Source organism: Thamnophis sirtalis, unplaced genomic scaffold (genome assembly GCF_051295495.1).
Source record: "Thamnophis sirtalis isolate CommonGarterSnake01/CBP01778 unplaced genomic scaffold, rThaSir2_p1.2 scaffold_5, whole genome shotgun sequence".
In the NCBI taxonomy this organism is placed as follows: Eukaryota; Metazoa; Chordata; class Lepidosauria; order Squamata; family Natricidae; genus Thamnophis; species Thamnophis sirtalis.
The window spans coordinates 57,955,201-57,973,168 of record NW_028261385.1 but is presented as its reverse complement, the minus strand read 5'-3'; the positions used below and the strand labels follow the sequence as shown (position 1 = coordinate 57,973,168).

General features: G+C 34.8%; 1 protein-coding gene and 1 long non-coding RNA gene across 4 annotated transcripts in view; one reads left to right on the top strand and one right to left on the bottom strand.

Annotated features, from left to right (window-relative positions):
* Window positions 1–17,968, bottom strand: part of MEGF10 (multiple EGF like domains 10) — a 97,295-nt gene that overhangs the window by 22,662 nt on the left and 56,665 nt on the right. For both annotated transcript variants that reach the window (XM_087715876.1, XM_087715875.1), the window contains exons 10-14: window positions 15,858–16,032; window positions 12,804–12,924; window positions 11,892–12,055; window positions 10,624–10,726; window positions 2,670–2,816 (exon numbers count right to left, since the gene is read on the bottom strand). In XM_087715876.1, coding sequence (XP_087572002.1) covers window positions 2,670–2,816; window positions 10,624–10,726; window positions 11,892–12,055; window positions 12,804–12,924; window positions 15,858–16,032 — 710 coding nt within the window. The remainder of the gene's footprint in view (window positions 1–2,669; window positions 2,817–10,623; window positions 10,727–11,891; window positions 12,056–12,803; window positions 12,925–15,857; window positions 16,033–17,968) is intronic.
* The window catches only part of LOC148045391 (uncharacterized), a 212,405-nt gene that overhangs the window by 151,182 nt on the left and 43,255 nt on the right, over window positions 1–17,968 (top strand). The gene's annotated exons all lie outside the window — the stretch shown is intronic.

Sequence of the window (17,968 nt, the reverse complement as noted above, 5' to 3'; positions counted from 1 at the left end):
AATTTTCAGTTAAAAAAAATGCCCACCCATAATTTCTCCCTTCTCTCTTCATGCAAGTTAGCTGCAGTTGTATAAACATAATTAGTGCAACTATCCTTTCTAATGTGATATTGTCCCAAATATACTAAGAATTTATCCTGCCTCATATATAATAAACAGAGTCTCCAGGCTACGTCTATGTTATAATGCCTTTACTTCATTTAATTTACAGTGCTTCAGCATTAACTGAATGATTAACTCTGAAAGTCATTAGAGATTGTTGTCAGTCTTGCAAACTCCTGCATAGCTTCAGTTCAATTCAATGGGGTTGATGTGGGAGTAAATTTGATGGATTAAACATCCCATAGATAAAGGGATGGTTCAACATCAATCACTCAGATTGTTTTGTTAATTAAGAAGTACCAATTTCTATAGCTTGGTACCAATTTCTATAGCTTAGACTACTACATAAATTTATGAGTCAGATTTCAATTTGTAACAACTAACATAAAATACTTAGAAGAATTAAAATGATAATAATAAAGTCATATTTTTCCAGCATTCAGAATGAGGATATGTGTCCTCTCACAATGTATGATTGCATGATAATATAAAGACATAATAGATCACAGAAAATGTCCATTCTTTGGTAAGGTTTTATGGATACTTTCAGAAAAAGCATATTAATAAAAGAAGCACAGTTGGAAAAAATATATAAATTATGAGGAGAGTGCATAGAGACACAAGAATCAGGACCTGGACTGTGGGGGCAAGTTGCTGACTCAATTTGCTAAAAAAAATTGTAAACCGCTTAGAGAGGGCTGAAAGCCCTATGAAGCGGTATATAAGTCTAATAAATAAATAAATAATAAATCAGAGCAGAGAACAGTAACTAGATAGAGTGGGAAGTAGATAATGAAATGTAAATCAATACAATTATATTATATTATATTATATACATATTACCGTATATTGTATATTATATTAATGCAACTATACAAGTATGTTAAAAAATAATCCCCAAAGGTGTGGTTTTAAAATAGGATTTGATTCCTACACTATATAATTGGGTCATTTATTGCCACTATTTTGTTTCAGTTGATTCTTCTTAATCAGTATCCTCTTCCTTTTCCATTATTAGGATTGTTTTTAAGTATAGAATTATTACTTTTTTTCTACTTTAGTTTTTTATCATATGTTTAAAGAATAGTCTCTGAACCTTTTGCTTCAATTTGTTTTTAATAAGTAAAAAGTAATAATTATAAATGTAGGCCATCAATAGGCAAACAACTTTCTCCTATTTATCTCTTCTAGGTGGATTCTACTTTATTTATTATTGATTAAACTGCATTTATATGCTTTATTTATATATATTTATTAAATTTATATACCAAATATATATTTAGTATTACTTTTTAAAAAATAAATCAAGTTTTTTTGAACTGGCTAATCCCATTTAAAGATTTTGTATCTTTTTTGTTAGCTATTTTAAAATAAAAATGTGGAAGATTTTGGACCCAGATTGTTGGGGCCAATGTGCTGACTTTGTAAGCTACTCGGGGAGTGCTGTAAAGCAGGGTTCCCCAACCCTCAGGTCATGGACCACCAGGAACCAGGCCATGCAAGTCAATGGTGAGTTTCAAAATTTTTAGAACCTCTTCTGTAGGTGTGACCTGCTTTGTGGGAGTGGCTTGCCCACCATGTGACCGAGTGGGAGTGGCTTGGCAGTCATGTGACTGGGGGCATGGCCAACTTGTAAAATGTGGTGAAACTCACTTAACAATGCTCTTGCTTAGCAATCAAAATGTTGGCTCAGAAACTCTGGCATTTGAAGCACGTAAGTCTTAAAGCTGTCAAGTTACAAGACCCTTGCACCCCTAACCCTTTAGGAACCCCCCCCGGGGTGTTCAAACTTCACAGCTTTAAGACTTTAAGGTTTAGATAGGACTCTTAGAGGCAGGCGGGGCAATTGGTGAGCCAGCCAATCAGTGAGCGGCGGGCGGGGCAAGCATGGTGTGGATGGATGGGGAGAGGGAGCTGAAACCGGTTCTAAATGGCACAGTAGATTTGTAGAACCTCTTCTATAGAAGAGGTTAGAACTGGCAGGAATTCATCTCTGATGCAAGTGAACAAAACTCCATCCACGCATGTGTGGAATCCAGGTAGCATACAAAACCACACACTGCTGTTCCACTGAAAAATTGCCCTCCACGGAACTGGTCCCTGGCACCAAAAAGGTTGGGGGCTGCTGCTGTAAAGCACTATGGAGTAGCATATATGCCCAAGTGCTATTGTTATTGCTGTTGCTAATGCAAGTAGCTACAAAAATATGCAATTTAACAGGGGATAAATAATTCATAATTGTTATAAAACCCAGGATGGAGCTACCAAATAAAACACATTTTCCCATCATCTTTCTTGTGGGTATTGTATCATTCTGAATAATTTATCTAATTTAACAGAAGGCAATTAATGCATTTCCTCTAGGTGTATATATGTGTTTATGTGTGTATAAATACATAACTATAGTTCTTTTTAGCATTGGATTATTTATATGATAGATTTCCATATGAAAAAGTAGTTAGATGACTAACTCAGCATATCATTTTCTGGGAATGTTTTTCTATCATAAAATAGTTTCCTTATATGTTAGTATTATAAACATAATAAACTAGGAATAGGAAACTTACTTCTTTGACAAGTAGCACCCCTGTAACCAGGTGCACACTCACAGATTCCTTCATCTGGAGAACATGACGCTCCATTTTTACAGTAACAGGACAATGAACAGTTTGGACCCCAAAGTCCTTCAGCGCATACACTGTCACAATGTATACCTGCAAACAATCAATATGTACAGTTATCAATATCAATACTAGAAGATCAACAAAACTACCAGAAATAAAATAGTAAATAAAGTATAATGTAAATCTGGAGTTTCAGCTTCCTTGGCCTCCAATAGCCCACTAACATATCAAGTGAAGTGCTAGACTCTATGCCCCATATGACTATTCCTTTCTATCTAAGGGGAAGCTAGCAAATTTCAAAGCAAATAATGCTCAACTGAGCAAAAAGGAGCATTGATATAGAGATTATTTATTTATATCTGATTATTTATTATGTTTGAAGCCACAACAAGTAAAATTTGGGTCAAGCTTCTTGTTAAAACACAGGGAAAGAATGAGCTCAAAGTACGGAGAAAGGGGGAGAATAAGAAATAAGAAATCAAAATTATTGGGTGATCAAAATAGATAGTGATGTGCTATTCAGTTGATGCCAATGAATTAGGTTTCAGATCAAGACCGACTACAGTAGTTGAAATTGCTTGTATCTGCAATTTATGGATATGTTGCCTTAAAGCACTATATAATTGCAATGTATTGTGAATATATTATCTTTTGAATAGCTTAAATATCTCAGTTTAATCTATTAGAAGGGCAAAGATTAAATAATTCTAAATATTATTCATTTATTTAAAATTTATACATTGGGGACACAAAAAATCTAAACAAATAAAGGTTCACTTGATTGTGCAAAACAGGTCAATGGAACTATATTGACTTGTTTTCTTTCACAGTTCATAAGTTCATAACATCATTTGAAGTGTTTGGGAAAACTAAACTTTTTTCCCTTTTTAAAATCATATATTGTATATTATATCTGGAGTTATGCTATCCTGCTAATTTACATCTGTATTTGAAAGATATTAAAATAGATGTTTGTATTTTTTTATTCTTTCCTTTCCTTTTTTCTTAGTAGAGTAAAGCTAAGAAAAAAAATCTCCTTTCAGCAATCCATATATTAACTCTTATGGGGGTTGGGAACAGAATCTTGTTGGGAAAATATCTTTCTTGGTTAGAATAAAGGAGAATGTAGGTTAAACCTTTTATGACCCAGGTCTTTTTTATCAAATTTGCTAGAGAAATAATGACAGAAATAACTGTAGTGGAAAATGCATCACATTGAAATTTGACAAGAACTCAGAAACTAATTTTATACAGGATACTGAACAAGTATAAAGGGGCTATTTTTCCTGATTGAATGAAAATTTGAATGGGCTTTGAATTGACTGTCAAGATATAAAAGAAGTTGTACCATCAACATCTTGCAAGCTGATTCTTGTCTAGCTAGCTCAGTTTTCTGAATCAAATCACAAAGTAACTTATTTTTCAATAGAGTAGAACAGACATTTTCTACTGGAATTTTAAATTCAGCCACCTTTATTTGCAAATAAATTAAATTTCTTGTTGAATCTATGCTGGCTATCATTAGATCCACTGAAAGTTGTGCAAACATCATACCTTAAAAATTTGACTGTGCTGGTACATTTTAAAAACATTAAACTTGGATGTAGAAATTAATGTACATAAGTTTGAAATCAGCAATTTAAGACAATATTTTGCTACTGGGAGCAAATAAGGACAAAAAAAGAGAGATTTATTTTAGAAATTATTTTCTCGCTTTTTATGTTTTCATTCATTGTGTTTCATCCAATGTAAATATTCTCTTATTACCCATCTCCCAAAATAAATCACTATTAAACTTAACAAAATTTATTTTTGAGTAGACAGGTAGGACTTTCTGTTAATAAGTTAAATAATTTATTTTTGGTTACCGCATAATATGATATGAATACATTATAAGTACATTATTTGTTAGTTTAATAATCTATAGAAATAATATAAATTAAACTGAAATAGCATTTATGATTACACTTGTTTACAATCCCAAATTACAGTTTAACAAATAAATATCATCTACAGATAGCTTTAAATTTGTGTGTTCTTCTTTTCTCCTTCTGTGGCCCAACAATGAGGAGGAGACTGGGAACTCCTATTTTTATTTTGTCTGAAATCTAAACTGTGCAATATCCTTCCCCCAGGAGTGGGGTAGAAATTGGGATTTTGCAGTATCCTTCCCCCAGGAGTGGGGTGAGAATGGAGATTTTGCAATATACTTCCTCAAGGAGTGGGGAGGGAATGGAGATTTTGCAATATCCTTCCCCCAGGAGTGGGGAGGGAATGGAGATTTTGCATTATACTTCCCCTGCCATGCCCACCAAGCCACACCCACAGAACGGTAGTAAAAAAATAAATTTCACCACTGGTATAATATGACTATATCTGACTGGCAATGAAAATATATTATTTTTGTACACATGCAGAGCAATTCCCTGATGAATTCTGTTCTTACACATGTCTTTATTAATACATGTATTTAACTAAACACTGCTAAAAGAATTAGGAACACAAACAGGAAAAGGAACATATTTGTCCACATTCTTGTTTTGAAGGCCACATGTCAGCAAGCAACTCTGCCTTAATGTTTAGATATTTCAGCCCCTAGATGACTGCATGAGTACTTGGCATAGAAAGCTTTTACACTAAAAATGACACAGATGCTTTTTTTATAGAAACCTTGAATATTTAAAATACATTTTCTAAAACAAAAGAATTATTAGCAAATAAGTCCATTAATTTCATTCCTGTTGAACAGATCGGTCAGGAAATGTTTTGCCAGGAGAATGGACAAAGACCTCTTTTATGGCCTTTGCAAGTTGCTAGGCAATAGGAAAATGGTTGTGATAAATTTCAGCTAAGCAGCTCTGAAGAAATCCTCGAACTCAGAGATCTATGCCAAGAGCTTCACTTCTAAATTAGCATTCCTGTAGCACATACAATGGTGCGAATGAAGGGAATGATTACTTGGATAATATTATTTTTTCCACTATAAAAATTTGTAGTCTACATGTAGTCCATATTAAAAAAAAAAATTCATATATTTTAGCAATAATAGTACTATGGAACATTGTGGTAACACCACACATTGTGGAAAATCTAATCTCTGTACTGTGTTGTTGGGATCCAGTGAATGATCCACACAGACAGCTGCTGGAGTGCACATTAAATGATATTTTATATATTTGCTCATGTTTCAAAGGTACAAACAAGTCAAAGCAAGGCCCTTTTCACAAGCAGTAAATACTGGGGATTGTGCAATACTTCAGATTCAAAAGCAAAAATATGCTCTGCATTGTGCAGGATTGCAAATGTGGCATCTGTCTACACTTCCTTGAACCAAACATTCTTTCCCAGGATTACAGGAAGAGCCTACACTAAAACAATAGACAAATATCTGTTTTTCTAAAGCAAACTCTGAAAATAATTGCCCTGTCAAAAGGAGTAGAAATTTTAAAATTAGAATAAAATCTATATCAAGTCCCTTGAACTACAAGGCAATCAAACTGGTCAGTCCTAGAGGAAATCAACCCTGACTGCTCTTTAGGAGGTCAGATCCTGAAGATGAAACTCAAATACTTTGGCTACCTAATGAGAAGGAAGGACTCACTGGAGAAGAACCTAATGCTGGGAAAGATTGAGGGCAAAAGAAGAAGGGGACAACAGAGAATGAGGTGGCTGGATGGAGTCACTGAAACAGTAGGCATAAGCTTAAATGGGCTCCAGAGGATGGTAGAGGAAAGAAGGCCTGGAGGAATGTTGTCCATGGAGTTGCAATGGGTCGGACATGACTTTGCAACTAACAACAAATATTGAGTTTGATAGATTGACCCATCCCTACCCAGGATTGTTGATCCTAACAAAGGGAAAAAAACCACTTAAGACTAGGATTGGGGCTGTTACATTGAAATGTTGAAATTTCCATCGTGTTCTATTTATCCATACTATACTATATTATAATTAGATTTTGACTGTACTTTTGGCAAAATCAAAACCCTACTCTTAACAGGAAATTCCACATGTAGCTTGGGTATACTAAGGCTAAAAACCTAGCAATCAGTTTAGCTATAAAGCTATTTACATTAAAAAGATTGTGTAAATGTCTTGATTGAACAAAGCCATGATTGTCAATATCTACGAACCATTCTTCATAGCATATTATTGGATTAATAAAAACCGTGATAATAGAATATTGAATGAAATGTAAGAGGAATAAATAATAAAGAGTATAAATTCATTAACGAAATGAAATAAAAAATAACTTGTGTGTCTGAAATTAAGAAAAAGGCAAAGCATATTGTAAGCTGATATTATGTAGTGGAATTGAGAAATAAATGCAGAGAAGTAAAGGTGTAGATTAAATCATGAATGGAGACAAATAATACATAACAGAAAATTTGAAACTGTTTTGTTCAATATTGTTTCATATGCATATGAAAGTTAAGAATACATAGCTCATTATAATTGTATGTGCCCTATTGATTAATGATAATATGACAGAGATGAGCTTTGGTGAAATTGTCCAACATTCTGAATGAATATTATTTGAGGGAAAATGATTCTGCTAAATGATAGGAACAGATTGATGAGAACAAGAAGAGAGTGAGCTGAAAAAGTGATCGGGCCTTGAGAAAACCCAAGAGTAAATGACCTGTTCAGTGATAATCTTCTTAGTAAAATGTCAGTTTGTTTCATTTATATCATTTACATTTATATGTGAGAAAATGAAAGTAAATATAGAAACATTTAATTTTATGGTTTTTATGAAAAATTGAGAATTACTAAAAGATACGTGAATGATAAATCTTTGACTGTGGAACTGGTCATATTTTGATAGTGTCAAGAGAGGATATTTGGAAGTGAACATGAAATAAAAGGCAAGACAAAAGAAAGCAGAATGAAAGTAGAACAAGAGTCAAAGTATGCAAAGATATTAGAAGATAGCAAAATTTCCTAATAGTATTAATTAAAAAGCATAGAGAAAGAAGATTTATGGTGTGAAATATATCAATGAGTGAAGTTACAGTAATGAGAAATATGAAAAAATATTTCTAGGTTGAGTGAGTGGTGGGGTGAAAAAGGATATGGATGAGCAATAGTACATAAAAGAGAATGATTACTGGAATTAAATTAAGTAAAAGTTATAGTATACAGATAAATATTTGCAAAGAAACACTTAAAAATAAAAGAAAAAATAATAAGAATGGTTTTGGTTTAAATTTTGGAAATGGATAAAGAAGACTAAATAGTCTTCAGCAGAATGAATGAAATTGAAAGAAAACACAATGGAATAGTTTAGGATTAAACTGGAGACAAAGGTTGGGAAAGAATATTTCAGAGATTTATAAGGAAATGGTAATAATATCTTGAATATCAGAATTGAAAGAAATGCTATCAATGTTAGTGTCCAAGAAAAAAATGGATGAAAAGGAAGACATCTATGTTCGAATATGCATCTGACAATTGTAAGAATTCTTTCATTGTCCTGTTTACTGAAGTATAGCTGGCAAGAATGGATTAAAAGTCTAATGAGGAATACATTTTAAATTTCATTAATTTAAGTGTCTGATAAAAATTGGTCTGGTTCAAATATTTCTAATTAAAAAGGAACAAGAACTGACAATGTCAATTGTAATACAATTGTTATTTTTAAAAAAATCTTAGAACTGCATTCCAAATTTAAAGAAATTTGTAATCCAAAGGATTGATCTAAATTTCTCATCCTGAGAAAATGGAATCAAAGTCACTTTGCTTAGTGATGGACACTGAATAAAATCTGAAATATAGCTGTCATGGATAACAAGTATTACAAATCCTTACATTTTGGCCTGTTACTGTATTATCAGATTGTACTGTAATAAGTGCAAAATATCCTATTAAGACATCTTTATACATTTTATGGTCTGCTATCTGTAGTTGTGAACAGTTGGTTTTAGAGTGTTTTTATTTTATTTCTTAAGTACAGTATATGTTCTAAGTAAATAAATGCAGTCTACTTGGATTGAAATATTGACAAAAATAAAGAATCATCTCAGTAATATCTAGATATATAACATGATACAAACAAGATAACTTTGCTGGTACTGGATGTTTCAAAAGCACTCTTGCCCAAGACAAATAGCACTATAGTCAAACATAACACTTATTCTGGCATGTGTGAATGTGAACTATGAAAGATGAAGATGCGCTTTAAAATAGCTGTATCTCAAACTTGTGATGTTGTGTGATTTTTAGAACACAGTAAGAACTTTTTATTAAATTAGGAAAGAGAAAGAAAGAAAAACATCTATTCACGTGAACAAAATAATGAAATGCCACATTTGCATTAATTAAGAAAGCCAGTAAATAGAAAGCATATTTTCAGAAACAGCTCTATAGGGTACTGTCAGATTACAGAAGAGTTGCCAAGATTAACTTTGTAGATGTAACACTGATGTTTTTTTCTGCTAGCATCAGAGTTGTAGTTGTGATAAAGTTGAGTGTGTGAGCCATTTTTTTTGTATCTTGTTAAATATTCTAACCACACAATTAAATCAATATATGTACTGTAATTCTAGTAATTTTTGCTGTGAAGATGGTGATAGAAATATATTTTAAAATACTTGCTAATAAAAATAGAGTGGTGCAGTTTTAGTAACATGGTATAATATGAAACTTAAAAGTCTAGAATAAACAACTTTAGGATAGATCTAAGAATCACAATTTGGAAGCAACCCTATTACAATAGCTATAATATAACATTTGACCATATGAGACTACTATGTTTTTTTTTTAGAGATTGGCTGATTAATCTGAGTTTTCTTTCTGATCAAATTGCCATACCTTTCTAGTTTGACAGTACCAGAGGCATAATCCCCAGAATACAATATAACAGAGGCTGGAGACTGGAGAATGCAATGACATTTTTAATTAGGGTTTCCAGGTTGTACTAAGATGGATGTCCTTGGAACACAAACAATACCCTTGCCTGTCCATGAAGATTCTGCATGTATTTTTTGTTGGTTTGACATCCCATGTTTTACTGCCCATCCAAACTATTTTGCAGTCTGAACAAGTTGGTTAGGGGAATCCGAGTTGACAGACAGTCATTAGAAGGTTCCAGCCCCTAAAATTCTTAGGGATATTGCCACACCAACTTCCAGTTTCTTCCCCAAAGTGCATGACAATATGCTGATGAAGATTGTCAATCATCCAGGTACCACTGTCTAAAAAATTGAGTCATGGCAACTGGACTTATTTTTTGTTGGTTTGAAATGTTGGGCAACAAAATGTCTCAAACTAGAAAAAAAACAAGTTCAGTTGCCGTGACTCAATTTTTAGATAGTGCTACTTGGATGATTGACAATCTTCTGACAATACTCTACCAGTATATTTTTAATAATTTGAATTCTTACAAGAATGGAAGCAATTAAATTTCAAAACTTCAGCCACTGCAGTATGCAGTAGCCTATTAATATATATGTTCATGTGTATTCTATTCAGAAAAATAGGAAGTAATTTACTGCACTTTGTATATGCCTTTTAAATATTACATTGTTGCAAAGAAAATAAGTATTGTGTAAGAGTTATGTTATGGAGAAAATTTAGATTTTTAAAGCTAGGAGTTGAAAGCAACTTGATGGCACACAATCAATCAATGGGATTCTGTCATGAAAGGTTAAAGGCTTACAATTATTTAGATAAAATTATTCTATTCCAGAGAATTACTCTATGTCTATTTTCTGAGAAAGGTTTATGCAATTAATCTGAATTGCACCACATATATTTGGACTCATTGTGATTAAAATAGAATCTATCCTAAAACTTTCATATATTGATCAAAATGCTATTAATTTACCCAAGGTTGGCTAAGCTGAATCAAAATTTGGATGGCACTGTCCTATTGTTACAACAATGTCAAATTTACCTGACCATCCTGGGAGGCAACGGCAATAACCTGTTACTGGATGACATCCATCTGCATGACTACAATCACAGCGCTCTGAACAGTCCAGGCCATACATGCCATCCTGCCAGGAAGAAAATGAAATGATATTAAATTTATTTTAGTGCAGTTAACATGCAAGCCTTATATTATTGACCTAATAAGAGATTTGATTTGTGAATGAAACATATTTCTTTCTTCCATCATTCATTTATTCCCAAGCTCGTGAATGAGGTGTTCTACATTATTTATACTTCAAGGTGAGTGTAGGAAGACGTGGAAAAATTGCTTCAAACTGAAACATCAAAGAACAAATTTAAAATGCCAACATGATGATGGACTAAGGATAAATCAAAGTCTGCACACTGAAGATGTGTCCTATAAAAGGGATGGGATAACATCCTTGTGCCATAGTTAATGGACTATATCAGTGATGGCGAACCTATGACACGCGTGTCAGTGCTGACACGCGTAGCCATTTGGGGTGACACGCACAGGATTTCATGCGATTCATCCTCGGCTCCTGCACGGCCGCCGAGGATGAAAGAATCTGTGCTGGAGGAACGGGGGGGGGGGACGTGTGATCTCCCCCACCCACACTCACTTACTGTATCGCCGCCGCCCCTTTCTGAGTGCAGGGGCTGCTGGTAAGGCGTGCGTGCCGTGCGCACACACGTCATCAGCGCGGCGAGGAAGGACCCGCAGGAGAGGAGCGCGGGAACAGTGCGCGCCTCTCTCCAATCAGGCTGGCACAGAGAGTCTTATGTTTTTGTCGAAGTGACACACAACGCGAGTTATGCTTGATTTTTTGCCGATTTTTGACACACCACGCCAAAAAGGTTGCCCATCACTGGACTATATGGATTAGAGGTGAGGTGGCACAGTGGTTAGAGTGCAGTACTGCAGGCTACTTCAGCTGACTTCTAGCTACAGTTCAGCAGTTCAAATCTCACTGGCTCAAGATTGACTCAGTCTTCCATCCTTCCGAACTAGGTAAAATGAGGACCCAGATTGTTGGGGGCAATATGTTGATTCTATAAACCGTTTAGACTGGGCTGTAAAGCACTATGAAGCAGTATATAAGTGCTATTGCTATTAACTATTATTTTTCATACTACAATACCTCTGATGATATAGACATGTTTTATTTAAAAATACAACATATAATATTGTAATATTCAATACATTTATCAAGGCATTATATTATTGCAATCTCCAAATCAAGCTTTCAGTAGAGTCTGCTTTATTACCTGACAGGGGTATTCACATTTTTCTCCTTTCCAACCTGGAGCACATGTGCAGGTTCCATCCAGAATATTACATGCTCCTCCATTAAGGCACTGACATGTTAAATTACAGCCAAGACCCCATCTCCCACTAGGACAATTTATAGAGCAGTCCACTCCATGCCAACCTGACACAGTAAAAGGAAAATGCCTCTTTTTAGTATAGAGTTCTAAGACCTTACTTCATAAGAACAACTGAGAGCTGATAAGCACCTTTTCAGGCTTTGAATAGGAAGCTATTTTTACATATATCATTCACTTGCCAGAATTATAGGAGGATGGCTGTGTTAGTCTATGGCAGCAAAAAAACCAAAAACAAAACAGGAGTCAAACACCATCTTTTCCATCTAGCCATTGTTTTTACAAGACATAAGATTTTGTGAGCTGCAATTCACTATGTAAGTTGCAACTGACTTCACAACATGTAGTTATTGATACAAAGTCTTTAGATCTACAAATGTCATCAAGCAATTTCAGGCAACAAAAAGAAAAATGCAAAGGGAAGAAAGGAAATAGAATAACTGCTATGCACAAGAAAAATATATGCAAGGATGATGCAAATACTATCAACTATATCAAGAGAGAGTTAATTGCAAAATAAGTAGCCAAAGAAAGTAAGGAATAAATATGATTAAAAATCAGGGAAAACACACTGGGATATTGACAGATATTTTTTTAAAAAAAACATTTTGGAGTGATCAAGAGGAAGCAACCTGCAGTGGAGTGAATAGAATTAAAATGTGAAAGTTAATTCTGAGAGTGCTGGAAGTAGCAGCATGGTATGGTTTATGTCATTCTTTTAAAAGTATTTAATATGTTTTATTAAAATGTTTAGTATGATTTTCATAGTACAAAAATGTAAATTAGATTACTTACCAACTTTGCAGACACAAGAACCATCCACTGGAGAACAAAGAGCCTCATTTTTGCAGTTACATATAGATGAACAGTTTATTCCATATGTTCCCACAGGACAAGGAATAGAACAATCAGAACCCTAGAACGCATTTGACAAAAGATAAAAAAAATGCAATGTTAAAGAAAATGATTTAATTAGATTGTAAAATAAAAAGATAACCTTATCAGTGTGATGATGTTACCTAGTTGGGTAATGAAACATCTGCATGATAATGGTATCTAGTTGAAATCGCAATAGCACTTAGACTTATATACCGCTTCATAGTGCTTTTACAGCCCTGTCTAAGTAGTTTACAGAGTCAGCATATTGCTCCCAACAATCAGGGTCCTCATTTTACCCACCTCAAAAGGATGGAAGGTTGAGTCAACCTTGAGCCTGGTTAGATTCGATATGCCAAACTGCTGGCAGCCAGTGATCAGCAGAAGTGGCTTGCAGTACTGTACTCTAACCACTGCAGCAGTGCAGCTCTTAAATAAAGTAATAAATTTACACACCTTGAAAGGATGGAAGGCTGAGTCAACCTTGAGCCGGTGAAATTTGAACTGCAGCTAGCAGTCAGCTGAAGTAGCCTGCAGTATTGCACTCTAACCTCTGTGCCACCTCGGCTCTTAGGTGCAAGCAACCACCATCAAGGCTCAGAGAACATCAAGAATTCCACAGTTATTGGAATATTAAAGAAGAACAAAAGACCAAAAGGCTCCCATCGTTCTCCCCTACCGCAGTGGAATGGACAAACTTAAGATGGACCAGAACTTTGAAATAACTATATAGCTAATTCTAACTTTGGAACTGGACATCATGGAAAGCTGGGAATTTGAAGAACTACATGAAATTATAAAAATATATATGCATAAATCATTAAAATCAAGCCTAAATAGAATTCTGAACCCAGAGAAGCAGATATATAAAGAAGAATTCAAAGAAGAAGGGGAGCAAGGGGGGCAAGATAATGAAGGAGTAAAAACGGAGGGAAATAAAAGGCAGACAAAAGAGATTGAGGCTGTTAGTGGCAAACGGGAAATTGAAGGGGAAGGTTTTGCCCCAACAAAGAGAAATAAAAAACATCCTTTTGGTGGTGACCTGGGGAAAGTTGGGGAGAGTGGATGTGCCAAAGCAAAGAGAAGGGAAGGGGCAGGAGCAGAGAAGTGGGACAAAAGACTTACTAGGAAAAAATCAGACAACCAGAAATTTTTATGTGTGAGAATATAAAATTAAGATAAGGGTTTTATTTCTAAATATGACAATAAAATGGAGTTGCTAATTGATTGAATTTAATAATGGAAAGATAATTAAGCAAAGGTTGAAATATATGTAATATGGATAAATATGATATTGGTATTGGTATCATATTTATCCATATCCAGAGGTTGTGAAAAACATAACAATAAAATGGAGTTGCTAACTGGTTGAATATAATAATGGAAAGATAACTAAACAAAGCTCAAAACATATGGAATGTTGATAAATATGAAACTGACATGGGGAGATTGTAAAGCAGAGGTTTGCCATTCACTTTTATACATGATACATGGCAAATTGGTTAAAATATATGAAACATGGATATACATAGAACTTTTACATCCAATTACATCCCTGCGACCAATAAGATCTCATAGATTAGGCCTCCTCCGTATTCCATCGGCCAGCCAATGTCGGCTGGCAACTACAAGGAGGAGGGCCTTCTCAGCAGTAGCCCCGGCCCTCTGGAACGAGCTCCCCGTGGAGATCCGTACCCTCTCCACCGTCCAAGCCTTCCACATAGCCTTGAAGAACTGGCTCGCCCGTCAGGCCTGGGGATAAGGATAGTTACCCCTCCCGAATGATGTATGTATGTTGCTTACTATTTTATTATATGTGTCTATCTAATGTCTGTATTCCCCCTTCCCGGTTTTGTGTGAGCCGCCCTGAGTCCCCTCAGGGAAAAGGGCGGCCTACAAATACTAATAAAACCTAAAACCTAAACCTTTTAAGATGATGAAATAAAGCGAGATATTTACCGTTTGTTATTCTATACAATAGATTAAGGAAATTGAAATGAATATTGAACAGCGAGGTTTGCCTTTCATAGACAACTAAAGGTAATCTAATCCAACACATGGAAAAATTGGAGAGGGAATATGAAATACATACATATAATGGGAAACTATTGAGATTTAAAGGCAGAATCACAAATTGGGGGCATATAAGGATGTATAATTATATAAAGATAAAGATGAGAATAGCTGGGAATTGTAACCAGATCTACATCTCGACCAAAATTAGGCTGGGGGGGGGGTTAAAATACAATGACTATATATGTAAACTTTTTTGTTCTATTTTCCTTTTTTTTTTTAAAGGAGGAGAATATATTTTTAAAATTAAATATGTATATTGAAAAGGAACTATAAATGCCATCAACATAAAATGAAGCTTGCTCAGAAGCTGAAATACACCAAGCAAATAAGATGAAGAGTGGGAAGAAAAGGAGAGAGGTAAGGGAAGGAGAGAGGGATAGGAGAGAGGGTAGGAGGGGGGAAGAGGAGGAGAGAAATGAGGAGTCGAAAGAGGAGAGAGGAGTAGAAGAAAGGAAGGGGAAGTAGAGAAGGAAGACAGAGAGAAGAAAGGAGGTAGAGAGGGGGATGAGAGAGGGAGAAGAAAGTGAACACACAAATATAGTGTATGGAGAGCAGAAGAGCTAATAACTGCTTTTTTTTTCTTTTGGGGAGTTGATAGTAAGATTAATTGATGTAAACATTTAATAATACAATGCGATGCTGGCTATGTAATAGTATACATGTGTTTATATGTTATGAAAATGAAAAATAAAAAACTTTATGAGGAAAAAAAGAATTCCCCAGTTCAACTCTGAGCTCCATATATTCTCTTTTTTGAAACAAAGTTGTCTTATTTGCATCCCTATGTATTTTGAAGCACCTCTTCTGATGGAATGTCATAATCCCAATAGGGACTATGGAAGTTGCTTCTATCTTCAAAAGCAGACAACCAATGAAATAACAATCAGAGCCAGTTACCTTAAATCCTGGAGCACACGTGCATTTTCCAGTCACACTGTCACAGTCAGCACCATTTCGGCAACTGCAGATTTGTTGACAAGATTCACCAAAGAATCCTGGGGAACAGCTTTCATTGCAAGAGAGACCAGACCAGCCAGGCTTGCAAAAGCACACTCCAGACATTGGGTGGCAGCTGCCAAAAACGAATGGATGGATAAAGCATTTGGAAAGAATATGATACCGAGCCCAATGAAGAAAAATGGACACATTATACAAAGGATTTCACACAAAGAAGTTATTTAGAAAAATGCCCTCACTTGGGCACAGGGAATGGGTGGAATTAGAGGACCATGTGGTCTAATATTAATTTACTGCAGCATTAATACTGTGCTACTAATAATAGCATCTACATATTTTATGATTTAAAACAAAACCAGTGCTGAGAAAATCTACCACTTCAATATAATTATAAATGCATTTATAATTAAGATTTCAGATGAAATACAACAGGTATTAGCCACATATGTACAGGTAATCCTCAATTTATGATGACAATTGAGCCAAAAATTTATGTTGCTAAGTGGAACAGTTGTTAAGTGAATTTACCCTATTTTCCTCCCATAGTCGTTAAGTGAATCATTGCATTTGTTAAGTTAGTAACATAGTTGTTAGGTGAATGGCTTCCACAACCTGCTTGTCAGAAGGTTTCAAAAGCTGATCACATGACCCCGGGACACTGCAACCGTCATAAATATGAACCAGTTGCCAAAGATCTGAATTTTGATCATGTTACCATGCTGCAACAATTGTAAGTGTGAAAAAATGGTCATAATTTACTTTTTTCAGTGCCATTGTAACTTTGAATGGTAACTAACTGAACTATTGTAAATCAAGGACTAGTTATAGCCTATAAAATAAAATGTAAACTCATTGATTCAATATTTCATTACCTTGGAACTGTAGAAATAAACAAAATAGGCTACCATGAAGATTAGGAACATACTTTTGAATTCTGGTTGTTTAAAATAATAATAAAAATGAACCCCTATTGAAATACATTATTAGATTATCTTCATGAGTCATCTTTCCTCAATACTCAGGAAAATCAGTGTTTAAGTTAAATGCATGGATGTATTTCTATCCATCTTTCTTTGAAACAACAATTATAGAACTCCCTTGTCCATGTTTTCCCCTCAAAAATCCATGAAGTTGATTAGACTGAGGAATGTGAGTAGCCTGAAGTTTCTCAGGACACTTCCAAAGTTAAGGATGGATTTCAAACTAGGTTTCCTCAGCCTGGGCCAACCCTTTATTGACTATAGCATACAGTAGATTTCTTAAGAAAAATAGTAGCTTCAAGGAATGTATTCTTGTCAAGACTGCAAAAAACAAGATTTAATCACCCCTTTTATGCTAGCTGCAACCTTGTAACTATTCCCCAGAATTTATTCGTTTTCTATAAAATCTAAACCAAATTCTAATTAACAGATACATAATTTGACCTTGCATGAACCTATGAGCTTTCATCTAAATTCCGGTATGTGTTTAGTGTGCAAGTTTTATATATTTTTACTTAGAAGCCGTGCCAAATTGCTTACAGGGGAAAGGTCAAGGGCAGTCTTACAGCCTTCAAGAATGTTGATATTTTAGCTTCCATACCTGGTGTCGGGCCATCTGTTCCTACCTGAAAACAGCAGTTTTATTCAATGCGCAACCACACAGCTGTTATTTTGCAACAAATGGAACCATCAGCTGTGCTAAAATATATGTGCCAAGACAGTAAACACAAGGACAGTTCTGTGGTCCTCTGGCAGGAAAAGCACTTAGCTTAACTCTCACCAAAGGGAAGCCTTAATATCCAGATCAATTATATTTACAATAGGCAGCCTGTTTAAAGATGACTGATCACTGATTGAAGTAATATTCCCTAAGGCATTCTGAAAGGGGGGGAAATGTATTCAAGTCAAGACATATTAAATGAACGATGACAGAAGAGTGTCTTTTCTGTGTTTTTTTTTCAATGCCTCTTTTCAATGCCCCTTACTCATTTTGCCAGTGTAATTCCCTACAGCAAGCTGTTCTTTATCCCTATTATTGAACTGCAGTCAATCTATCCCTAAGATATCACT